At 50.2% G+C, this 25,717-nt stretch overlaps 7 protein-coding genes across 9 annotated transcripts; 4 read left to right on the forward strand and 3 right to left on the reverse strand.

The window, feature by feature from the left end:
* Positions 1–3,020: 3,020 nt before the first annotated feature.
* Positions 3,021–4,214, reverse strand: H257_02114 (hypothetical protein; the record flags this gene model as incomplete). The annotated part of the gene is made up of 1 exon (XM_009825617.1): positions 3,021–4,214. The coding sequence occupies one exon, from the start codon at positions 4,212–4,214 to the stop codon at positions 3,021–3,023; it is 1,194 nt and encodes a 397-aa protein (XP_009823919.1).
* Positions 4,215–5,524: 1,310 nt separating this feature from the next.
* On the forward strand, positions 5,525–8,590 carry H257_02115 (hypothetical protein). The gene has a single exon (XM_009825618.1). The coding sequence runs from the start codon at positions 5,540–5,542 to the stop codon at positions 8,537–8,539; it is 3,000 nt and encodes a 999-aa protein (XP_009823920.1). The 5' UTR covers positions 5,525–5,539; the 3' UTR covers positions 8,540–8,590.
* Positions 8,591–9,199: 609 nt separating this feature from the next.
* Positions 9,200–9,474, forward strand: H257_02116 (hypothetical protein; the record flags this gene model as incomplete). The annotated part of the gene is made up of 2 exons (XM_009825619.1): positions 9,200–9,380; positions 9,458–9,474. The coding sequence occupies 2 exons, from the start codon at positions 9,200–9,202 to the stop codon at positions 9,472–9,474; spliced, it is 198 nt and encodes a 65-aa protein (XP_009823921.1).
* Positions 9,475–9,690: 216 nt separating this feature from the next.
* H257_02117 (hypothetical protein) lies at positions 9,691–12,114 on the reverse strand. Of its 3 annotated transcripts, none has more exons than XM_009825621.1 (8): positions 11,685–12,114; positions 11,550–11,626; positions 11,438–11,487; positions 10,947–11,236; positions 10,643–10,848; positions 10,296–10,469; positions 10,118–10,237; positions 9,691–10,048 (listed from the first exon to the last, which is right to left on the reverse strand). In XM_009825621.1, the coding sequence occupies exons 1-8, from the start codon at positions 12,089–12,091 to the stop codon at positions 9,903–9,905; spliced, it is 1,470 nt and encodes a 489-aa protein (XP_009823923.1). In that variant the 5' UTR covers positions 12,092–12,114; the 3' UTR covers positions 9,691–9,902. The 3 variants fall into 3 exon arrangements, with proteins under 3 accessions (XP_009823923.1, XP_009823924.1, XP_009823922.1); XM_009825622.1 differs by having other exon boundaries at positions 10,097–10,237; XM_009825620.1 differs by having other exon boundaries at positions 9,691–10,237.
* A 545-nt stretch (positions 12,115–12,659) lies between these two features.
* On the reverse strand, positions 12,660–14,427 carry H257_02118 (hypothetical protein). Its single transcript, XM_009825623.1, has 4 exons — positions 13,689–14,427; positions 13,326–13,624; positions 12,940–13,268; positions 12,660–12,886 (listed from the first exon to the last, which is right to left on the reverse strand). The coding sequence occupies exons 1-4, from the start codon at positions 14,411–14,413 to the stop codon at positions 12,731–12,733; spliced, it is 1,509 nt and encodes a 502-aa protein (XP_009823925.1). The 5' UTR covers positions 14,414–14,427; the 3' UTR covers positions 12,660–12,730.
* Positions 14,428–18,446: 4,019 nt separating this feature from the next.
* Positions 18,447–20,263, forward strand: H257_02119 (hypothetical protein). Its single transcript, XM_009825624.1, has one exon. It carries the CDS (start codon positions 18,459–18,461, stop codon positions 20,184–20,186), a length of 1,728 nt encoding a protein of 575 aa, XP_009823926.1. The 5' UTR covers positions 18,447–18,458; the 3' UTR covers positions 20,187–20,263.
* A 3,505-nt stretch (positions 20,264–23,768) lies between these two features.
* H257_02120 (hypothetical protein) lies at positions 23,769–25,460 on the forward strand (the record flags this gene model as incomplete). Its single annotated transcript, XM_009825625.1, has 1 exon — positions 23,769–25,460. One exon carries the CDS (start codon positions 23,769–23,771, stop codon positions 25,374–25,376), a length of 1,608 nt encoding a protein of 535 aa, XP_009823927.1. The 3' UTR covers positions 25,377–25,460.
* Between the last annotated feature and the right edge of the window lie 257 nt (positions 25,461–25,717).

Raw genomic sequence — 25,717 nt, forward strand, 5'->3', positions numbered from 1 at the left:
ATTTGCAGACACCTGGCGACGAGGTTGGCTGGAGCTTTGCCCAGTCCATTCTGACCTCAAAACGTCGCCGACCGGTATCATCGGCATTCTCTGAAGTTTCTTTATCTCTTTATCTTGGCCACGTCGAACATACTTCGAAGTAATACAGAATTCGTAAGGTGAAACTCTAGGTTTTACTATAGTACTAGTAGTAGGCTTGCAAGATAAGCCACCTTACGAATTCCATAAATCGATCTGAAATCAGTCAAATTTTATTGAATGAAGCTTCATCTTTGTATGGAATAATTTAAATTCCTTTAAACGCAACTAGTAGCAAAGAGAATAGAACGATCCATTGGCCAGTTATTTTAACTTTTCTATCATATAATTGGACAGAAATTTGGTAAGGCAGCCTGCCTTACGAATTCAACATTGCTAGCGGCTATTTGGTTGTGATCTACAGTAGTAGAATGCGACCCCTTGCTTATACCCGCACGCTTGAGCCTGGGCAATGGTCATGCAGTACGACTTGGTCCTCGCCTTGTCACAGCATAGGTAGTGGCGTTGTTCTTGGCGTTGTGGGCGCTCTGGTGGAAGTTCATTTAGGAACGGATTAAAATGATTTGAACAACCGATTGGGTGTGGCGTCATGTCTGGGAGCGCATCGTAACAGCATTACTGTACTAGTGTAAAAAGTGGAGATATCCTACTAGTTTTGCATCTTGGCATAAACCAAGTCATCACATGGGCCAAGCTTGTCAACTACTGGTAACGTTACTGTAGATATGTCGTTTACAGCAATTGACTCGTTGAACTTCTAAAGCGACTTCCTATATTTCCTATTCCACGTGGACTACCAGTAGACCACGACGAGAACCCAGTTACGCATGTTTACACTATCAGTTGAAATTATTGCCCAATGCCTAATGTCTGGACAACTGCACATCGCGGGCAAATGACTTGATTTGGTCAAACCATCAGTGATATGCCTCGATAATATGATTCTTACTGACGGTAGTTCTACCCATGACTTCCTCATTTTGACTTGGAACCTTGGGTGTTGGCCCCAGTCAACTGAAACCATGAAGTACACTGTAGTACTGTGTCGGTAGTGAGGCTTCTGGTCCTTCCTAACGAGAAATTCGCATCGACCATTCGTCATTCGATGTCGACTTCATCGGGTAGAGTTTACAACAAGGACTAAATACTAAGAAAAATGATAGTGAGTATACTCGAGCGATGAACTTTTTTCGCTGGGATCTTGGCATTTTTGAAGTCGATAAAAATGATCGTCTTGACCAATATACGTACGGTAGTACTATGGTGCAAGTCACCTAAAGACTACAAATAAATACCTTGACTTTCGACAGCTATTCCAACTTTGTATTGATATTATTTAGGAAAATATACCGTAATAACGATTGAACTGGACAAGCCCAACAGAAGTTACGGTTCAGATTTTCGATTGGTGAAAAATTGATCGAGTAATAGAATATAAACCAACCGGCCTTTTTGTACGGAGATATACTATAGTATGGAACCAGGTACATTTTGGCCGAAAAGGAGTATCAAGTATATCTTGGTCTTTGTATACAGAACTTATCCGTACGAACGTTTTCATTGTATCCGGATTATTCACAATGTTTAACCTAATTACCAGGTAAAGAACGTAACAAATAATGATTTAACGTCAACATTTCGTGGGTTTAACTGAAAGAACCGAGGCGTTTAATAGTAAAACGTCTCCTCCTGAGGATGGCCGATCTGTTGTCTTTAGATGAACCGGTAGGAGTACAGTATGTGGCAAAGTAACCATGATGCACTCTGGTTGGTTAATAATCAGAAGTAAGGCCAGCCACCTTACGAATTCCACAAACAAGTCATTTTTGAACGCTTGTTCTTCGCGGTCAAAATGATCCTTATAGACCACCGCTAACGTTTATATCCTGTCCATGTGGAGATGCTGCTGTTCCTTCATGTAAACCAGCGATTTTGGGACGTGCAGGTTGTTCAACAATCCGAATTTGCAACCCGAGTTTCAAGGCACCCTTAGTTAAGTTCAGGAATATAGGGATCGTTTTCAAATAGGGAAATATAGGCATGCATGTTTCCATCAGTATGATTTCATTATGGTCGTCTTCAGTATTCCATACTGGTAGTACAGTAGTAGTATTTTTCCGAGGCCTGCTCGCAGGCACAAGTTGAACAATTTCCGTTAGTTCAGAGGATTAGAAAGCAGTGCTAAAAAGCCAAGAGTGTCTTTCTAGTTCGCCAAAGTGGCATCTTCAGTCCCCGCCTCGTAACGACGGTGATGATGGTGATGATGGTGGTGGCCCCAGCCACCCCAATAACCACCACCACCGCCGCCGCCCCAATAGCCCCCACCCCAACGCCACTCCTTGGTGCTCTCGGCCGCTCGCAAACCCCCAATAGGTTCAGCAGCTGCCGCTTGGTCACGTTGCACCGTGTCTACCGCCGCAATGGCCGTCGCCGCAGTAGCCACAAACACCAGAATTACCACAGTCTTCATGGGCCTTGAATTGAGGAATGAAGCAAACACAAAGCATTTTCTTATTAGAAGGAACCGTTCTGACCAACCACCAAATGCATCCATCATACAAGTGATGGGCAATGACAGATCTATACGCATCAACCGCCAGTTCCTTCAATCATTCGTCCTCTTGATGGCTATAGTCCCTCGTCAACAAAGTTGGGCCAACTCGTGAAAGGGCGTGCCTTCACATTATTTACGCGCTCTTACAGCCAGCTACCGGGGTTGCTTTGCGTACTGTGCCTTATCACGTCACATGTCTAAATGGGCGCGTTAAGTGTTGCAACCACCAAAACACATTTCATTCTTACGAAATTTATCGGTGCGGCATATCCACGTCAGGCAGATGGAGAAGCAATTCCCCACATCTTGAGTTTATGGTCTGCCGCATACTTTGTCGTGAGCTCGTCGCCGACATCCAATTCTTTCGCCAGGCTTTCCTTTTCTCGCGAGTATCCACGCATGGTCGACCAGTCAATCGTGGGGATCATCACCTCCTTCTTTCGTTCAAAATCGCCAGCGACGTCGCGTACGCCTTCTCAACCAACAACAAGTCGCCCCTGCGAACAGGTTGTGTCAAGAACAACCCACGCCCCTTGCCTCGCGTCATCTTTACTTCCACAGGACCAATGTAGTCTTCAACAATTGTCCCGCCCATCACGTCGATGGGCTTAAAGTGACCATGGATGCTCTCAGCCACCCGACGAGCCACCACGTCCCGCCACGTCATGACGTCTTTCGACCGAGGCAGCAACATCAAAATCGCATGACTTTCTTCGTGTCGACGCAACCCGGTGAGGGCCAACGCCAGACGAAACAGACTCTTCGCATTCGTGGGCACGAGGGACAGAGCTTTGGTGGCATCTTCTAGTGCTTCGACGAACGCGCAGCGTTTGAGCGAGCACATGGCGCGGTTGTTCAGTAATGCCACAGTCATGTCAGGGGATGCTGCCTCGGTGGTTTGCTTTAACGCTGCCGAGTAACACGATTCGGCAGCTATGATATCACCTGCTTGAAAGTGCGCATTGCCTTGGGCTTTTAATCCTTCAATCGATGATGCTGCTGTTGGGGGCACGGTTGCATGCATCTGCTCGTTTGGTCGCTTCACCACAATGTTGGATGGATGATCAGTCCTCAAGCCCATGAATCCACTCGCAAATGTCTTGACGTAGGGCTCCTTCACCCCCAGCAGTGTCCCCTCCAGCAGTAAGCGCTGGCAATCCAATGTCGACGCTTGGCTGTCGACAAAGTTGTACAAGCCAATTTGAAACAATTGGCCAGATCCATCGTCAACAAGTACTAGCACGCCCACAATCCGCATCACAGGCGCCGCCACCTTGCACCACAAGATAGTGCCACGATTGATTACACCATGTCGCAACGTTGTGATCGAGTCCACTTTCGCCAAGGATGTGACCGGTGCGGTAGACACAAAGCCAGACGACACCGCATCAAACCCAGCGGTCTTCACGTGGAGCCGTGTGTCTTGCAACGTAAGCAGCAAATCCATATGCTTGCGACGGATCGTGGCGTTGTCCAGAAGGTCCCCCCAACTGTTTTGACGCCGGGCTGGACGCGACTGCATTTGATTTGTGCTCCTTATCCATGCCCCGATTGAAACTTCGTTGTCGTCGTCCTCGCTGCTGCTGCTGTCGTCGATGTGGTCCCAACGTGAGTAGTTCATGCCGTTGGAAGCACTGCGGCCTTTACGGTAATTTCTGAACTGACCGTTGACGCCAAATTCGGTTTTGAGATTGGCATTGTGTAGACGAACCGTTGGACAGTCCTGCTATCGAAACATATGAAAGGTTATCGGAGGGATGGTCATGGATCATCCATTTCCATCAGCTGATACTGTAACACACTCCACATTTGGTGAGTAGGGATGAAAACCCGTTATGACTGAAGCTGTGCAATACACCTTCTACGGCTGACTCAAAGTTTGGACTGATAACGTTATATTGAATTTTCTTTGAGGTCGAACGCTCTGCCGACAGGACGCATACTTAATGCTGTAAATTCTTTAAATGCGTGCCGCATATGTTGTGCACACGAAACGGTCGAGTTTGCACAAGTACTTGAACAAGCTCCTGAAGGTAACTGGATTAGAATTTAGAGCTTGATCAGGCACCAGCGTACGCTCTAGTTCGCCAAGGTATCATCCTCAGCCGCCTCGTAACGATGGTGATGGTGATGATGGTGGCCCCAATGACCCCAATAGCCGCCTCGCCAACGCCACCCCTTGCCGTCGACCTTCGGCAAACTATCAAGTGGTTCAGCAGAAGACACTTGTTCGCGTTGATGCGTCGGGTCGATCTCGGCAGTGTTCATCGCAATAGCCACGAACATCACAATCGCCATCGTCTTCATAGGTCTTGAATTGCAGAATGAAGTTAACCACATGTGGCGCGCTACCAGGCGTTGAAAACCACAATGGGCATCAAACATAATACTGACGGACATAGACGAAATAAAGCACTCCCACCTGACGAATGATCATCTTAATGGCCGATGTACCTTTGAGAAACGGATTACCATGGAGCCTGTAGTGAGTGACATAGGGCGTTGAGGGCTTGGAGGAGGTTGGGAATACGACGGGTTAGGCTGGGACCTTGGTTGTTGCGTCGGGAGCTCTAACGTGGTCCTCCTAGTTTGATATCGTACAATTGCGTTTACACCCCCAATAAAGACCTCATTTTAGTTCCGTGCGAACAGGGCTTCCTCCTTGTATCCCTTACATCCTCTGCTATTCGCTAATTGATGGCAAACATGATAGAATACAGTTTGCAGGTAACGAATGTACGCAACAGGGATACGAGCTCGCTCAACCCGCAAGTATAGGCAAGGACTATTGTCGTACCAACCACAGAAAATTTCCAGGTGAACAGGTTCATGCGAGTGAAGGTACCGTTCTACAAATGATTCAGAAGAGTGAAGGTGGCTGCTGGCGACTCGTTGCAGGTGGAGCTAGATTGTCATCATTACTGAATACACTTGCCACCCAGCAACATGGAACCAAAAGCGGAACAAGAGCCAACATGGATCACCCTCGCCGGTGACAAGGACGAAATCGACCTTTTTTTAGTCTGCGACACCACCGGATCCATGGGAACGTACCTCCCTGCCCTCAAAGCGTCCTTGCGGCAAGTGTTTTTGGTGGCCAAGTTGCTGTTCCATGGTCGTCTCATGGTACATATTGTGTCGTACAAGGATTACTGCGATGGCAACGGGCTCTTGTCCACCGTCAGCCGACGCACTAGCCGAAACGACGCGATTGTAAAATTTGTCGACGACTTGAAGCCAACGGGGGGAGGAGATTTCCCCGAAGCTGTCAAAACCGCGCTGAACCATGTCATCATGACAGTGGACGACATTCGTGCAACGGTGTCGGCAACTTCGCGTGCCTTGGTGTTCTTGTACACGGATGCCCCGCCCCACCACCAAACGACGCGATCCAACAACCAAAGCAGAGAAATCGAGGCAATTCAGGACAACCCTAAGTACCGTGGGGGTCACGACTGGTTTCAGCTCCAACGAACACTCCAAGACCTTGGCATTCCCGTGTATACCTTCCACTCGCCCACCCGCGACTACCTGTCGCCTTCGTTTTATGCTGCCATGGGGCCGACGGTGATCTTGCCCCAACTGTCCAGCACCATTATCACGGAGGCGACGATGGGGCTATTGTTGCAGCTCATGGCCCAGACGTTTGAAGTCACGATCGGGTCCAACTTCGCTCGAAGTGCCTTCACGCACAAGGGGGAACCGTTCGACCAGTCGTTTTCTGCACAAGACGAGACCGACATCCCCCCCGCGTCGTCGCTCGTGGTAACCAACGAAACGTTTGTATTTGCACCGTTGGAGTGGATGAAGGAGGACTTGAACGGCCTGTTGCCCCTCTTTGGGCGGGACGCCGACTTTCGCAACCTGGTCATGAAGACGTTTGAAGTGATCTTTCGACCGGAAAACGTGCTGGCTGTCACGTACAACCCCATCTTTGGCAAATTGTGGCGCCTGTGCTGTCGCCAACGGTTGGACCCGCGCCTAGACGACCTCACCGCAAAGCTGTCGCAGTGTGTTCCGACGTTGACAGAGGGCGCCAAGGTGCAAGTGAGCCAATGGCTGGAGGAATCGTACAACGATTCGCAGCGGATTCGTGACGCGATAGCAAACGCGGCACCTATGGGGCCGTGCTTTACACTCGATATAGGGCACTTGTCCATGTCCAAAGCGAGCATTCGGTCGCTTGCTCGAGCCCCCCAACCAGGGGTGTTGGAGGGCGTGCAAAACATACTGGCGCGGCTGCAATACCACCAATCCCCTCCTGCGTATAGCGACAAGGAGGACGACGACCTAATGTACCTCCCACTGTCCCTCTCGAACGAATACCTGTTTTCATTCTTGCCGCATCTCATGTTCCCTGGTACGACGCTCAGTCAGCGAGGCGCCGCCCTTGTCGCGTTGGTGTGCTGCCTTTCCAACCACATTCACCTGTACGACCGAGCCGCAGAGTACTTAACGTTGATTCAAGGCACGTGGCTGCCGTTTGATTATGCGGTAGAGTTTCCAGAGATTTTCTCGGCCGAGTTCGTCCAACTGTTGTACCGTGGACAAGCGTACCTGACGCCTTTTGAACAGCAAGTGTACCGTCAACTGTTTGTAGTTCACCGCCTGCGACTGGCAGCTACCAAGGACGTAGACGTGGTAGTGGGCTACACGCCGCAAAAGGATAGCCTCTGGCCCGACCGAAAGGCGCGGTGTCACACATGCGGCTACGACACGAGCTTGTCCCTGATGGTCTCGCCCACTTTGTGTGCCATGTGCGTGACCTACGGCGACGATGCGCCCACCCTTCAGGCAAACACCGTCGTGCCCGGCAACGAGTCGCATATGGTGTCATGCCACGACTGCCACGGCATTTACGCCGTGTTGCAAGTTGCCCAACTCGGCACCGCAGCGAAATGCTGGTTTTGCCGCACCAATAATATTTCCCCCCTTCCGCCGCCGCCGAAAATTTCTTGTAGTGGCTGCTTGAACCAGTTTATCGATCCTGCAGGACTGTATCGGGCCAATGGGTCGCCCTCCAACGGCTGGCTGTGTCCAGTGTGCACCGACGCTCCCGTCCGCGCCACGACGACGACGTCTGTGCCATTCAACGCGCTCATGCGGACGAACCCCCACGTCGCCGTCGTACATGGATGGACCACCGACAAAGTCAAGAGTGTGTTTGTCGAGATGGTGTTTCACACGCCCTACGATTCTATGTTCAAGCTGTTCACGCAAAAACAAGCGGTGCTGCTTGCAACTTCACCGACTAACGATCCGGTAACGGTGCTGCACATGGCGATGCATTTCCAAGGCAAAGCGATTCTCCAATCGAGTGCCATCTATGAATCCTTGAAAGCCATCGTCCTAACCGATGCCCTGCGCGACGTGTGCAACATGTGCTTTGAAGAGTTCTCGCTGCCATGTCTTTCCAGTGCGTGTGGTCGCTGCCCGACCAAGGTGTGCACTCCGTGCTTGACAAAATGGTTTGGCGCTGCCCAGCCTGGTCACCTGGTGTCGCCTGCAATGCTGGCCTGTGCATTTTGTCGTGGATTCCCCACCCTTGGCGTCCTCCGCAAATACAACCGCGACGCGTGTGCGCTGAAGATGGACTCACGCTCCGTCATCGAACCCAACATGTTCTACGGCTGGTGTCTGGGTTGCTACCGTGTGAAACAAATGATGAAACGAGATTGCACACGCGACCCCCCACTGGACGAAGTTGCTTTTCGATGCGCCGAATGTGTGGACGCCCACGCTGCTGTCGACTTGGAGTGCATTCTCGTTGAGTCGCAAGAGTGCCCCAACTGCCATGCTCATACAGAAAAGGCGGGCGGGTGCAACCACATCACTTGCATTTGTGGCCAACACTGGTGCTTTGAGTGTGCCACAGGATTTGACACTGCCCAGCTCGTTTACGACCACATGTACACCTCCCATCGCGACGACGGCGGCAACGAATGAGAGCCTTTCATTTGACATGTTTAATGAATTATATCTAACGTTATATCAGTCGATATCTCCTACGAGCTTATTACACATGTACACATGCCTCCCGCGAGGAGCCATGAGGTGTAGACACGATCTTACACAAGTTAAATCAAGGAATGATGGGTCAACAGCAGCCACACAAGTACGACCACAATACTGTAGGCAGACCACGTTCGAGGCATCCGCCACTACACCCACTAGGCCCCATCCAAGTAACTCGCACACCCCAGCCCAACCTGCCACGCCCCCAACAACCTCCTTCAAGCCCCCATAGGCCCCACTTCTTCTTTTGCGTCGGATTCCCTTCGCGCAAGTGCCAACGCCACCCCTTGAGTGGTCACCAGAATGTTCGTCACGTCCGACGCAGCCATCATCCCAGATACAACAAGCAATCGTCTGCATATCGCCATCAAAAGGTAGTGTGACGTCGGAATTCCGTCGTTGAACCAGTTGGCTCAACTTTGTTCACGACGGTCCTCGGGCATCAAGTCGACAAACGATTGATGTTACTGGCGGTTGGGGGTATTGTAATTGGTCGAAGTCCATCAGTTGGAATGGTTAGGTGGTTGATCAGAACTTTTCCATCTCAAGCGTTGTGTTGGCTAGAATCCCTCATTTCTGAATTCAAGTTCCATGAAGACAGTGGCGATTCTGATGCTCGTGGCGACGGCCAATGCGGCGGTCGACCCGGCGCAACAACGTGACCAAGCGACAGCTGGTGAACCAATTGGGGATTTGCGAGCGGCCGAGAGCGCCAAGGAGTGGCGTTGGGGCGGGGGCTATTGGGGGGGTGGAGGCGGCGGTGGTTATTGGGGTGGGTGGGGCCATCACCATCACCATCACCGTCACCATCGTTACGAGGCTGCTGCTGATGACACCTTTGCTAACTAGAAAGCGGCAAGATCTAACCCAATGAACTACTGGAGCTACTTGGTACTTGTTCCTTGCTAAGTACTAGCACTTGTTACTCGCTCCTTGTGTCGTGTCAAAAAATTCGTATATACCAACTTTGTAGAATTTGCAACCCTCCTAAGCGGGCTGAATACTCTGGAAGTTGTTTGCAAGAGTGGCAACGCCCACCTACGTACTGTAGGTGCCTCATAGCAATTGAGTAAGGTTCACTCGTCAGTGTATTTTATTCACGGCATAACTACGTGTTCCAGCAGCGCTTTATCGTCATAATCGCTCAGAATCCCGTCAATACAGGCACACTGGCCCGTCCAGTTTTCGCCAGTGAAACATGTAACCCTTGTTAATAACACGGTTCATCTCCAAACATTTACTTGGTTCGAATGATGGAGTCGAGTTATAGCTATCCACTCAACTGAGCAAAGGTTTAGCTTAAGGACTTGTCACCCAGCGCAGTGTACCCTTGACGGTCCGCCGAGCGCGCTCCTGCGAAATACCCCAGCGCCGTGCCGGCAAGCACCCCGCCCACCACATACGCGTATGTCCACCCCGACGACGAAACCGATTCCGGCGCTATATACAACAAGGCCAATTTCAGTTGTGCACCACCCATATACATACCCCAGTCCAAGTCGTAGGTACCAGGGAGCGTGGCAATGGGTTGCTGCTGCTTCTGCTGCCCGGCCGTCGAAGGCTCGTCGCAAATCGACTCGTCAATCGAAAACGCAGTCAACGCCAGCAGGGCTTCAAAAGGGCACACCTCTAGCCCCGAAATATGTTAACTATGACAGGATATGAATATACTAACTACTGTACGAACCCGTAGCACAGCCAGGGATGGCCAGCGGCTGGCCTTGGTACAACACCCGCACGTAGTGGGACGTCGCGTTCGCGTACACCTCGAATATCATGTGACTCGCGTACGGCACCCACTCGGTGAGCCAGGCGCTGCCGCCCAACGCGGCCAGGAGCGGCATGATGGTTGTGTCGTGAGCTACGCATCGCAGGAAGCCAGCAGGTGAGTGGGTTTCGATTCGTTTGTATTACACATTGGCTGACAATCGATACAGATTGCCTACTCCACACTCGACTTGGCAAGAATCCCATATCCATTCCAACCAAATTGAGTATTTTCAACGCCGCCGATGTAGCCACATGCAGACGTACCAGCGGACAAGACAAAGCGAGGGCCGCGGCCGAGGGTCACCGCCACGGCGCGGTCGCGGAGGCGTTTGGTGTACGCCGCCATGCCCGCTTGGGCGTACGCGCTGTGGTTGTACAGGTACTGCTGGATCTGCACCGACTCTTCCCGCGACGTCGAGCGGACAAACAGATCGTCGTCAATACCCGCGGGAAGGGCGCGGTCCGTGCACCTACATTGTCATAAGAGCGCGACGTTTGAACTCGGTCATGCGTGAGAATATTGTGAACAAGCCCGGAGAATAGTACATAGTCGGGGAGTGCTACTTACTTGGCTGTCATAAAGCAGTCGTACAGCGTCACATGGTCGTAGTTGGTGACCACGCGCCGAATGTCTTGCTCCAGCTTGGTGTTGGCCGCGCTTCGAGTCCAACGGACGTACTCGGGTGACTGGCGCCAGTGGGCGTCGATCCAGTTCAACTTGGGGCACATTGAGGGGTTGGGGGTGATGGTGTTGCGGGCGTAGTCGTTGGTGTGCCAAGGCACAGGCGGCGGCTTCGAGGGGCTCGCAATCGAAGACGACGATGCATTGGTCGATGTGAACAGCGTGTCCATGATGATCTACCCTCATGCAAGAGTTGGAACTTATAAATGACCAAGCGACAATGAAACATAACCCAAAACCGGATACAAAATACGGCAAAGTTATATGGAAATATCATAAACAAGGGTATAAAGTGCAATGGTCTAATAAGACAATATGGGAAGTGCCATATATATTATAACGAAATCAACAACATCCGGAGATTTGGTAAACTGTACCATGCCCGAGTTGATGGTGCGGGGAATGTCGCTGCTCTCAAAGTAAACATCTACATCATCATGTCAAGAACCTAGCTGCTAAACTTATGAGGTTGTCGGAATATGTTGATACCAGAGGTGTTGGTAAAGTTCAATCCCTCCGTCGACTTGAACAAGCCTTGGGGGCCCACGTACGCTTCGCGAAGGTGCCTACGATGGTTTCAAGCGATGGCGAGTCAGTCTTCGGCAACGTCATGTTGCCACGTACTGGCCGTTAGACACTTGCTGGGAGTATCCTTCGTCGATCATTTGGCCCAAGTTGCACGTGCCGCGAAACGTGTTGTCGCCGCGGGTGTAAATTTTTTCGAACTCGCGCGACGCCGCCCACGTCTTGTTGCCGACGATTTCCGGTCGTTGGAGTTCGCGGATGCTACAGTTCCATTCCTCGTCGTAGCCGTCCCAGCATTTCTTGCCCGACCACGGCGTGCGCGCTCCATGGCGCACCACCACCTGCACTTGGACGAGCTGCAAGGTGCGGGCCGTCGATGGCTCGAGAGGCTGGATCTTGTTGGCGGACATGTCCTTGGCGCAGTACGCAGGATACGCATTCGCATTGGACGGGTTCGCGGCGGTGGCGGCAAGCACCAGCAATGCCAAGGAAGACGGACGCAACATGACACTTGAGGCTCGGAATGAAATGCACTGCTACTTTGTTCGTCAGAGGTAGTCACCACTCCTGACTTCTCATTGGTTGCCTTGGGATTCGATTGAAACAGCTGGGGCAACTTGAACCAACACTCGATTTAGACTTGATCTATGTATGCTTGAACTAAAACTCTGATGTCTATATTGAATTATACAGGGAATTATGTTACCCCAAAAGTGAAAAGTGGTTGAAGGAGGTGAATGGGCTTCAGTGATTTGCCAAATTTGTGCTTTTTTCCCTTGACGATAGATACTACAGTACTACTAGTAGTACGTAGTAGTACTACGTAGTACCGATATCTCGTTCAGGATGTTCATCCTAAACGTGAGAGTTGGCATCGCCAAATTCCTCGTTTCACGCGCTATCGCATGATTTAAGCGTGAGTACAGTACTGTACTGTATGTGTATCTTTCCGAGTGCGTTCTACTTTATACAAGCTGACGGGGCTTGGGGGGGGTTATACTGTACTACCGTAACACTCTACCGGTACATACAGTACTTTATAGTACTCTAGTACCCGTACTAGGCATAACGCCATGCTGTAATTGCATGTTTTGGTTAATTAGGGGTCACTTAGATATATCTATTTGCACCAGGTTTGGCGGCGCCTACAATAATTTGGAGGTGGATGTCGAGGGCGGCGACGATGGGTGGTCGTTGGGTGTCGGCTGCTGGTGGATCTGCTTGAGCAAGCTGTCCAGGCACGTGACATCGTACTCATTCAGCAGGGACGACTCAAAATCCTCCAGTTTCCGCATCACGTTCTACATACACGTTGTTGGTCCAGTATCACAACAATAAGAAAACGAAAGCCGACCTCGGACTCGACTTCGCCAAAGTTGAGCGAGTCGTCATGCAAGAGCAGGTCGTCGTCGATGAGATCTGTGTGCAGGATGCTTCCATCATGGGTGCCATCAAAGCTGTGCGATTTCTCCAGCGACAGCGGCGACGGTGGCGGCGACATTATCTTTTGCGGCGGCATCGCGGCGGCGGTATTGGAGGGTATGGTCCCGAGTGGCGAAAAGATACTCAACGCGCTTCCCCCATGTGTAGCCTTAGTGGGCTCGGCTAACATGCTTGTCTTGGGTAGTTTCTTCGGTTTGATCGCTTTCTGCGCTTGAGGCATTCGCGGTGGAGATGTTTCCACTACAAATCAAGCAGACAATTCGTTATCCACGGCCACGGCCACGCGCCTAGACGTACCGATTTCAAAGAAATGATCGTGCAAGTTATTCATGGAGGCTGACGAAGGGAACGCGTGATGCTGCAACTGGCTTTGAAGATGGTTCATCACGGGTGTCCCGGGTGCCGGCAGCGCACTGATTGTCGGCACTTCGACGAATTTTCGCTTTTTCATCGCACTTTTCGGCAGTTGGAGCTTGTCGGCGGCGGATGTTGATCCGTCCGCCGCGGCTTGCAGAAGCGGCGGGTCGTCCATGGCCAGGAATCGAAGCACGTCACGGAATTCCTTGGGCCCTAGCCGACTCGAGCCAGAGACCAACCTACACGAACATAATGAGAACGGGACCAATGACGTGGAAGACAGGGGTAGGAGGGGTACAGTACTCTTCCGTGAGGATCGTCGCGCCGTTGTTGTCCGTGGACAGCGTCGGCACTTGGTTGTGCTTGCCGCGGTAGATCTGGAACAATACCCACAGGATCTTCTTCATCTTCTCCTGCATGACCATTTGCTTTTCCTTGGCGCTTTCGAGTTGCTTCCATAGCTTCAGATTGTCGCTGCGCACGATCGCGTTGTCGATTTCAACGTCGCGCAGACGTTTCTCCATCAACTCGTTCTTCATCTTGAGGCTGCGCATCTCGTGCAAGATCTCGTGGCTTAACTCGTCACGCTTCAGCTCCATCGCGGCAGCCCCCGCGGGCGCCGCCGCCGACGCCGGCGCCGTGTTCACCTTGCGCTTGATCAAACGCAACATCTCGGGCTTGTCGCGTAGAAACATCTTGTGGCGGAATTCGCGCTTGTTCGAGTCCAACACGCTCTTGTGGAAACCATACATGTTGAGCTGCCGCACGAACGACGGCAAGTTGCGGTGCTTGAAGAAACGGGGCAGCACCTGCTTGACAAAGACGTCGGGGTCGTGGATGATGATCGTGTCCCCGGTAGCGTTCCATCCGCAGATTGACGCGAAGCTGGGGGTGGAGAAGATCTCGTATGTCTTACTCAAGAACGCCGGGAGCACCGCATCCTTGTCCTCCTTCTCCATGTTGCCGCCGCCGTCGTCCTTGTGAACGTGCAGGTCCATCGCAACCAGTTCTTTCAAGTTCCGTTGCATATATTATTGCTCGCTCAAAAACAGACACAATGGGCAGAGGCGTCGAATTTCGAATAAAATTACGGTGTATTTTATTTCTCCGAGGTGGATATCTCTCCCGCAAGTATACAAATTGCAAGATCTTTGAACGTGCAGCCTGCTCCAACGCCAAAAAATACATTTCCACGTCCCTTTGAATTAAATTCGTAGAAATTATCAGTACTTCGAAGTATTCGAATATGGAGGTGGCAATGCCCACGCGGATTGGACAAAATTTATATCGAACAGCCAATCCCCATCGAGATCGTTGAGATTCTCTAAGCGTTACACTTGAACAAGTGATTGCCACGACTGTCCCAATGCGATGACGGGATCAATGCCAGCTACCATGCAGTACAGTACCAACGCCATATAATGGAGTAATGTCGTTGCCCAAGCATTGATACAGGAGCTACTCCTGGAACGAACGTAGCCATCACGCCGCTAGTCGTCACTTGGACCTGTTTGAAGTGTTATGTGACCAGTAGATGTTCGGCAAGAATAACCGACGAAGCTCAATGTGCATGATTACCGTAATGGAAGTCCGTTGCGACTATACGTATCTCTGCATAGCCTGTATGAACTAATATCCATCATATTGAGTGCCCTTCTTCGAATCTGAGAGTACCGGTACCTGTACTGTAGTGTGGCAATGCCATTTCCTAGTAAGTACTACTCCGGAGTACTACCTACTACATAATTACTACTAGTACGTAGTAACTACAGTTTACCTTCAATCAACGTTTGATTGCGCAGATACGTTCGGTCCACATATGCCGCTACAACTACGCGACCAAATCATCGTCGAATACGATGGTGGGGCGCTCATTCGATGACGGATGTGCTGAGGCCCTGGGCATAAGAGCTTCCAGCGGCACCTCGTGGGTGTCATCTGTGAGAACGACAGGATCTGCCGCACCAAGCAAGTGTTCAAGGTCACTTCGTCCACAAGCACCCCCATTCAGAACCGTAAGCAGAACAATAGCCAAAGCATTCGTACCATTCCTGGCCACCCGTTTTGATTTCCCCAAGGGCGGCGTGCGGATGAACCTCATCGTGGGTGACACTCTTGGCGGCGAAGAGCATCGTCGTGGGCGAGTACCGGCATTGCTTCTGCACGACTGGTTTGGCAGGCAACTTTGACGAACATACGTAGCCGAAAGGTCGACGTCCATTGTACGAACAGTGCACCGAAAGGCCTCCAATTAATGCTGTGTTGTGAAGATATCTACTGTACTGGTATGCCCCTCGGCTATCCACGTGGAAGAGGTGGCATCGACCACCTGTAGTAAGAGCATCGACCACCAAGTTATACCACGCCAACTCTGTGCGGCGGGCAGTGACGTGTGGCTCCACACGGTTTCATACATGTAGCTAACGCGGACCCGTTTGCCGTCGCAACGAACATGCGTTTCGAACACCACCTTGTCTGTCTCCACGCTTAAATGCAAGAGATCTTGGGGATCATTGGGGTATTGATCCACTGGAGACTGGACTCTCGTAGCCCATTGTGGACTTGAAACAAGATGCGCATCGCGCCACGGCCCTTGCGTCATAACCATCTCCTCCTGCTCCCCGAATCGACCAAAGGTTAGCCGACGATATAACGTTTGGCCAATCGCCTTGGCCATCACTGCCGCGACACCGCCGACGACTGAAGCAACGCGTATCGAAACCTTTGGATTTTATGCTGAAGTTCGCCTCGTGGTTTTTCGTCGCGGTTGTGCCTTCCTGCAATGTCGCCACTCGAAGGCAGAGCTGATTTGTGTTCCACCTGCAGGCTCAGGTGGCCATCGCCACCCACAGTTCCGTGAGTTCGTGGACATATTCTTGGTTCTTGCGCCGCGGGTTCTCGCGGTTGTGTAGTGCTAGTATGTCGCTTTTGACGTCGAATTGCCACGAAGGAGTTCACGTTGATGTCGCAGCCTCCTGGTACTGCGTTCACTGCAACCGAGTTGTACTCACGTGCTTGGTGTTGGCTAGAAATCGCGGCGCTGCTATCGCATTTGAGGTGTAAGACGTCGCAACGTTAACGCTACATTGAACCAGCTAACTCATTGGGACGGGTTGAGTTGTCATGTGCACTACTTCTGGTTAGCATTGGCCTTAGGGCATCCCCACCGGTGCAACTGTATAATCAGACTGTATAATACCGTTTTACAGTTCCAGTATTTTGATTTTTGTCAACCCCAGCGGTAAAACTGTAAAACATCCGAATAATGTTATTATCCGGAAATGAACGCCTGGCGCGATGGCGTGGGAGGACGACGATGATGACATGGATCAAGCTTGGGAGATTCTTGGCTTTCATCAGTCTTCTGCGCGCCCTAAAGGCTCTATTGCCAACCGCCAGCCAGACCTACCACGACATAGCGAGGCTGCGCATGCTCGGATTTACCTACTACTTTGACCCCAATCCAATCTACGGCGAAGCCAAGTTTCGCCATCATTTTCGAATGGCCAGACCGCTGTTTGAACGAATCATGGACGGTGTGGTGATGCGTGATGAGTACTACCCTTGGACACATCTTGAGAGATGTTGATCCATGACCGGACAAGCTGGTAGTCTTCGTCAGTCGTGAAGTTGGAACCACGGACGGCCTTGGCTGATTCCATTTCTGAACCAACTGATTATTGACTCCATAACGCACATGATTGGACAAAATTATCCATTGATAGCATGTTATTGGCTAATTCGTCAAAACTGTATTTTACAGTCGCGACTGTAAATCTGGCCGATTTGGCGTCTCGCGGTAAAATTTTACAGTTTCCTGTATTTTACAGTCGCCCGGTGGGGTTGTCAATGCTGTAAATAATCCGGATAGAACTGTATAATAGCGTTTACAGTCGCACCGGTGGGACTGTAGTTATGAATCCTTCCTGGACTTCGAACGGACTTCAACTTGTGACTTTTTAGGTGTCGGTGTAATTCAAACGACGATACGGATTCACAGATACGGGGGACTTGGGTCTCTGTATGTAGTATTTAGCCTGTTAGTTACAACCACAGTCGAGCAAATAATGTGTTGATAACGGCAACTTGGACTTGACCGACTGTGGTTGTAACTAACAGGCAAATAATGTGTTGATAACGGCAACTTGGACTTGACCAAGGCTCACCACTTTGGACAATCAAGTCGCTGAAGTAGCATAGTCTGCCAACGCCAGAAGCGGATGTTGGCGGGTGCGATCTCATAGCGACCCCCCAAGCCCCCCTTCTGATTGTGTTCGTGCTCTTCACATGGCCAATCAGGCAATCAAAAAATGCAGACTGCGAATGTCTTCTATTGCAACCCTACGGTCATATGTGCCCCCATTAGTGTATAATCGGCCGGGGAATGGTGTCATGAGTCTAATCGCATGTTATGATTGCATGGGGGTGTTCCACAGTACACGATAGAGAACATATTAAAATTGACGTTCCAGTTCACCGCAGGGGGGATTATATTGCGTTATCGGTGTATAGCATTCATTCGTACTAGTGTGGTCGAAGGGAACGCTTTCGTCTTGATCTCACCAGGGGAATTCTGTATCAAACCATGCAAATATGCTGCCCGTCGAGGCGTGTCAGTCATGTCGTCACCATTTTGTGGACTCCAGAATGCAATACCATATTACTAGTACCTCGAGGTATTTGTGCGTACAATAACGTTATCGTACGCACAAATACCTCGAGGTACTAGTAATACGGTACTACCGGTACTGTCCACACGCGCCTATGTATACGGTACATGGGCAATTACTTGTACAGTAACAACGAGACCGCCCGCGAACGACTGTATGATGATACACTGGGCTCGAGGCCGCAGCATTCATTTTTCATGTTCATTGCATTCACTAAGTCATTTCAGATGATTAGTGGTCCGCGCGGTGGAGCTAATCAAAACCTCTTTACATTGATATGCACATATAATCCACATCATACATTAAATTTCAAGGGTATCTGCCCATACAAAATCCAAGATGATCTCACTTTGAAGTCCCACACACATGTGACGGTCATTTTCACATTGAACGCCACGTGATCATGCTGAGTTCTTTGCGTCGTGCGGCTGTGCGGTTGCCAGCAAACAGACAGCAACTCAAGAGAACGCTAGCCAGTGCAACACCCAGCGCTGCTACAGCTCAGCCTAAGCCATCCAGCACTGTGTGGGGCGTGCTTGGAAAGGGCGCGTTGGCAGCGACTGGCGTTGCCGCGGGAGCCATCTACTACCGCATGCAGACCGACGAAGGGTTTTCCCGCTCCGCGTACTTTTATGCCAAGGTATTGCCAGCGTACGTGGACTACCGTGTGACGCAGTTCTACGTGGAAGATATTTTGAAGTTGGCAGATCCAGACCAGGACGAGTACTACGACCGCCTGCACAACCGGTACTCGCCCGAAATCTTTGACGTGATCTTGAACCTCAAGGGGTTTTACATCAAAATCGCGCAGTTGTCGTCCACGCGGGACGACTTTGTGCCCAAGCAATACCTCGACCGCGCCAAGCAACTGCAAAGTGACGCGCCGGCGAAATCCATCGACGAAGTTGTGGCCATCATCGAGCAGTCGACCGGCAAACCTATTGGTGCCCTCTTCCAGTCGATCGATCCGACGCCGCTGGGTGCCGCATCCATTGGTCAAGTGCACAAGGCGATTCTCCTAGACGGGACCACAGTGGTGGTCAAAGTGCAGTACCCCGAAGCGGAAAAGCACTTCCGCAACGACATTGGTACGATCAAATCGTTTTGCGCGTTGGCCCAACCTGCCCATCTGCCCATGATGAACGAGATCGAGAAGCAGTTTATGAACGAATTTGACTACCGCAAGGAGGCTGACCACCTGTCGGAAGTCCGCGCCAACATCGAAGCGAGTCCATATAGCCACTCGTTTGTCGTGCCCAGGCCTTACCCCGACCTCTGCACCAAAGACTTGCTGGTCATGGAGTACCTACAGGGCAAGAGTTTACTGGACGGAATCCACCAGCACTTTGAAGTGATTGCCAACGAACGCCACACAACCGTCGACGCCTTGCGCGCAGAACAAGACAAGGAAGACGCTGAACGGGATGCCGCCGGTCTGGCTCGCCGCACAGGGCCGTCGGAAGAAGACCTGCGGCGGTACCAAAAGCTGCTCCAAGCGCGAGATACGTGGACCGCAACCAAGCACGTGCTATACGACTATTCGGTGGGCTGGCTGTACCCCCGTGCGTCGAACTCGTCGGTGGACGAAGGGGGAAAGCTGCTCAACTTGGCGGAAATCCTCCGTCTTGTCGTTGAAGTCCACGGGTATGAGATCCTCGTGAACGGATGCTTCAACGGCGACCCCCATCCCGGCAACATCATGTTGCTGGATGACGGCCGCATCGGACTGATCGACTACGGTCAAGTGAAAAAGATCACAAAGCACCAACGACATCAGCTCGCGAGGTGCTTTGTTGCGCTGGCGGAAGGCACCAAGGAAGACGTTGTCGCATGTGCCGTCGACTTGGGGCTGAGAACCAAACACATGGACAGGGACGTGCTCGAGAAGTACATGCGCGTGGCGTTTGATCGAGACGACAAGCAAGTCACGGACGGGCTGAACATCCAGCTGTTCATTGAAGCGCTCGAAGCGCGGGATCCGATCGTGTCCCAGGCAGACGACTTTGTGATGGCGTCGCGGGTGTCGTTGCTGCTGCGCGGACTCAGCTACGCACTGCGGTACCCCATGTCTCATGCCCAAATGTGGGCGCCGTTGGCCAAACAAATCCTGGCGACTGAACCCGAAGACTAGCACCGTACAGATAGTAATAGTTTTACTATTAATAATAGTGATAATTACGCTCTAAGCAAAAACACACTTGAATCAAATGCTATGGCTTTGAGACTTAGGAAACGTTAGTTGTTTAATATTGTAGTATTGTGCTTTTCAGTAAAATTTGCCTACCTACTTTGGGGGATTGATGAAATTGCCAACTAAAAGAGCAAAGGAGTATGATTGGCTACAAAGAATGAAGGTTTCAATATGATTGGCTAAAAAGATTGATTGTTGCATTGCAGTCACTCTTAAACAGCGCTGGAAAAATAATTGTAATTTAAATATCGTAATTGTCAGAATGCAAGCATTTATTTTCGACCGTTCGATCACCAGCACCAATAATAAATTGGTGGACCATATTGACCAATAATTGTTTAATTGTATTCAATCTCTTGATTTCTCATTATGATTCAAAGCACCCTAATCCCAACTACTATGGCGACCTCGTACTTTCCAATGAACTCGCCATACACTTCTTCGCAAAGATCGACGAATCATCGTCCCGCGACCCCAAAACTGACAAGCACCGCATCGTAACTCGTTCAAGAGTCGCCTGTGCGCGACATCCACCATCAGGAAGGTGACTGGCTATCAAAACCGTACCCAACACGTGAACTCTCCGCACTGAGACTTCTTCGCCACCGTGTCGACGACAAAAGTCCGGACGAAGTGGTTGAGGGGGATGACGATGTGGGTAACCATGACGAGTTCGATGAGTTCGAATATTAATAATTTATAAATTACCATTTGTTTGAAAATATTCATCTTAAAAATTTACATTCTCAGGAAAAACTTGGCGCACCCCGGGAATCGAACCGAGAGCCCATTCACCACCGCCTGATCGTGTCAAACTGACATGCTACGCGCCAAGGTCTTGGCTTGTTACTTTGACCATCGTTTAGGTCAGAATTATCGAAAATATGGACAACAATTGTTCCGAGTCAGCAATATTGAATTTTTCGGTTGTTCGAATTTCAATAAAGTTATGAAATGTTCTTCCGAACGACAATATCCTAGTATTGAAATTATATACTTCGAAATATTGACAAGCTAAAAAAAATCCATTTAACAGTAAATATACTTTTCCCCAGCCCTGCTCTTTAACTTACTGTTAGTTTTATGCTTCCAAATTTGGAAGCTTCGGCGATTGTTCGGATGTTTATTCAACTCACCGCGGGAGGAAATTTTGAGTAGAACACACAATAATATAGTTCATTTCACCCAAATTTGGACTCGCGAGTCATTTCGCCAAATAGCATTCGAATTCCTTTGATTTGTACAAACTATACTTTACAAATATCAGTACGTACATGGTTTTGCCAATGCCAAGTCAAACGTTTGGATTGGCAGAAACTTGACCGGACGTGATTTGATTGGCTTAGGTGGCTCTTTAATCCATTCTCATAAGACATTCGATTCTGCTGAGGGATCCAGTTTCGAATCGATTTACTTAGTAACGTTATGTAAACAGAGTGCTCCAGACGATTGGTTGTCAAGAATGTAGCGTTTCGGTTCAGCAGAACCGTTGAAACTGTTATCAAGATTAACGTTACAGTAAGAAGTAGGTTGACACTTATTGTGCTTTCGAGTGAAATTTCGTGTTGTGGCGTGGTTTCTCGTTCGAACATAAATCGATTTGATTGGCTACATCAGATGAGCTCAAAATTATTAACCAATCAAACCTTCTCAATGAAATTCAACCAATCAGATCAATTGTGGATCGGTTTCGTTGGCGCGATTTGATTGCACCCCCTCCCCAAATTTGTATCAAATCGACAATACCTTATGCAAGTGTCATTCGGTTGACATGCTTTCTACGGTACTACATACACGTAACGATACAGTACTCGTACGAGGTATTACTGTACTGAAAAAGTCAACGATAACGTTACTGAAAATGCATATGTCCACCCGTGTGTGCTGTCAAAATTGGATTTGATGCAGTAACATGTTTAGCGGGCGCTGACAGCCATCAATTATCGTGCTAACAGTGACTAAGTTGCCGGAATTAGATCCCGCTAAATATACATTTACTTTTCCTGCATACATTAATTACTGTACATTAATTACTGTACTACGACCTTCACAAGCACTACTAGGTGGGGATACATACTCGCGCGCTTGGATGTGATTACCTGGTAATGTTAGTCATTTGATCCAACGGGTATAGAACACATTGAGTTTTGCAGTCTAGCGCTATACACAGTGTTCCCCCGGCGTCGAACTGCCGGTGTACAACTCCAAAACCTCTCAAGATGTTGCACCACTGAGCTCCGTTCATCTTTGGGATGTGTCTAATACGAACTTCGCCCCGATAAGCATCGTCTGTGCGTGTAAAGTCGCTTGCACTGCATCTGGACCATTGATTGCCATGAAAGTCAGGAGAGCGTTCTGCGCCGTAACATGAGATGATGATACTGTACCCCTTTGGTACTAATCATACTATTAATAGTACTACTGTAAGTAATGGTATAGTAGTACTACGTAACCTTAGTACTACTAGTACTTCATAACGTCAGTATATTAATAGAAGAATAAAATGCTCCGTTGTACCACTCTCATTTCAGCCAATGAGATTACGACTTCAGCACAAAATACTATAATAGTAGCCAATTAGATGTCGTCGTGGGCAAATGGATCGTCGGCCACTCTTAATCTCGTCCTTGCGGGTTAATAGCTCAAAATTGACTAACGTAATGCTTTATCCAGAAATGGTTAATCTATGGTAACGTTAGAGGTTTGCACACATTCTGTAGTCAAGTGGCTGGGGACTTCGACTGGGAGAGGAACCTCACAGCGCCGTGGAAAGATGACTGAGAAATGGCGCGTAGAACAAGAGCGATTACGTGGCGCAACACGGAATAACTCGGAAAGACTGCCTCACTGCGTTGCCTATATGTACTAACGTTACGTAGTGTCTTGTTGTCGTCCATACGTTGTATACAAAGCTGTGGTACAATCTCTAGACTGTTTGCAATTTAGCACGCTTTTGATTGACTAATCACAGTACATTATTCATGATATTATCACGCTTTTCCACCAATAACATTGACGAATTTCTCAAAAATTCTGATGTGGACTTCGGCGGACCCCGATACCCTAACGTTAGTTTGCTAAACATCGAGGTTGACTGTTTGTTTTGAAGTCCAAATCGGCCATTTTGGAGGAGGAGATGTTCACCTTGGTCGACCGATCTTCAGCTCAATAACCCATACTAACATTGTAACAGGGACTTCACCCGCCCTCTCTTCACACACATTGGGTTAATCTTAACGCTAAGTTGGCGCGAAAACATCACTTACCGTATATATTAACACCCGCAACTTCACCAACGGCGTACTACCGGTAGTACATACCGTATCGTTCAGCTTTCTACCGGTATCGTGCTTGTTGAGAGTGCGGGGGTACAGTAACGTTAAGGGCGATAGAATCCCCATGGATCTACTTTTTCCGCACCCAGGTGCAGGCTGTGGTGATATCCACTCGAACCCAACATGGGGACATGCAGAATATTCGGTCTAGTCCTGAAGCACATGGATCACCTCATTTTTCAAAAAGATGAAGCACTCTGAGGTGAGCGCGTCGGACAAGGGGTCAACCAACAACCACCGCAGTACCGGCATCCCGATGATCGAGTTGCCCGCGCCCATCGATTCCGCCGACGTCCCGCCGGCCCCGAAGCCGCATTCGCCCGACGAATCTTCCAAGTGGCTCAGCTGGTACTTGGGAGCCCCGGGCACCATTGCTGGATCCGCCGTCGGGTTCGCCCTCGTCTATGGCCTCACGAGCATCCCTTCGTTCACGAAATGGATCAACGGCCTCGAGAACCCGTACAGAGTCGGCGACAGCGTACACACCGTGGGCAAGTTGTACTTTCGCGCGTTGAACTGTGTCACATTGCCACTGGCGTTCCTGAACGTCGCGCTCAGCATTGCCGACATGGTCACGTCCAAGCGCATGTTCAAAATCCGGTGGAAACTGCTGGGGTACACTGCCCTCACGACGACCTTGGCTCTGATCCAAATCATGGTGTGGAGTTCTGTGTTTGCCGACAAGTTCAACGGATCGACGTACATTTACGACTGGGGCACCCCCACGACGCCGTTGATGCAACTCATGTGCCCCGGTCAAAATGGCACGACGATTCTCCTCATGGACAACCAGACGCAGCAGCTGTCGTGCCAACCCCCAATGTACACCGGTTCATACGTCGGAGACCGCGACGCCCGCCTAATGTACATGGACGACTATTCGAATGCGTACACGACGCGCAAAGTGGGCACGGACTTCATCAACAAGATCCGTCCCCTGCGCGCCGACATTAAAAATACCGTGCACCACCTCATGCCGGATAACATGTTTGAGATCTTCTTCACCAACAACGTCGTGGGTCTCGTTTTGTTTGCGATTGTGTTTGGGATGGGCGCTGGGTATGCCAGCAAAACCGGCACCACGGGCAACATGATCGACATCCTTCGCGAGCTGCACTCGGTTGTGAAGATCATGATGTCGTACGTGATTACTGTGACCCCCGTGGCGCTGATTCCGCTGTTTGCGGGACCTCTGATTGTCGGCACGCACTCGGTTGAGCAGGACGTGCCCCGCCTCTGCTACTTTCTCCTCACCCTTGGCCTCGCCGGCACGATCCACATGTTCGTGGTCCTCCCCCTCCTGCTCATTGCCACCACCCGCACCAACCCATACCGGTATTTTAACGTCCTTCGCGACGCCCTCGCGTATGCCTTCGCCTGCTCGTCCTCTAGCAAGAGTTTACCGGTGGCATTGCGCTTCATGGACGGAACAGGCGGCGACCGCAACATGTCGCGCTTTGCTGCGTCCATCGGCACGGGCATCAACAAAAATGGAGCGGCCATGTACATTTTGCTCGCAGTGTTTTGGACGTACAGAAACGCGGGACTGTATGCTGAGCTGACGCCGCTGCGCCAGGTGCTGATTTGTGTGGGGGCGTTCGTGGGCTCGATGGCGGTCGCCCCCGTCCGAACGGGGGGTGTGACGATCGTATTGTGCGTGTTTGCGTACACGAGCAACGTCCCGACGCCGTACTCGTACAGCTTTCTCATCATGATCGAATGCCTCATGGATCCGTTTTCAACCGTGATGAATTTGTGGGGAAACGTCGTCGTCGCGCGCATTGTAGCGCACTAAGGCTACAGCATTTGATTGCTCCTGTTGCTCGAGTTTTGGCGCAATACTACTGTAACTACACAAATATACTTATTTCATTGTCAAGTCGTGTACCCTCGAACAATTGTTTACTCGAATAGTGCGTAGTTTGGATCATTAAAGTAGCCTAGCGAATCGGATTCTTGTCACATAAGCATTGAAGGACACCTTTCGTCAGAGTGGTATCGGTAATGATAGCGTAACACACCACCACCCCTTGACTTCATCATATAGTATCAGTGCGGTTACTTCCACCTTTCTAACTTATTGTTATCAACCCCCCGTGGGGGAGGGGTATAGAGGCTACTGTAATACTACGTAGT

Source organism: Aphanomyces astaci (genome assembly GCF_000520075.1).
Source record: "Aphanomyces astaci strain APO3 unplaced genomic scaffold supercont1.3, whole genome shotgun sequence".
Classification (NCBI taxonomy): domain Eukaryota; phylum Oomycota; class Saprolegniomycetes; order Saprolegniales; family Verrucalvaceae; genus Aphanomyces; species Aphanomyces astaci.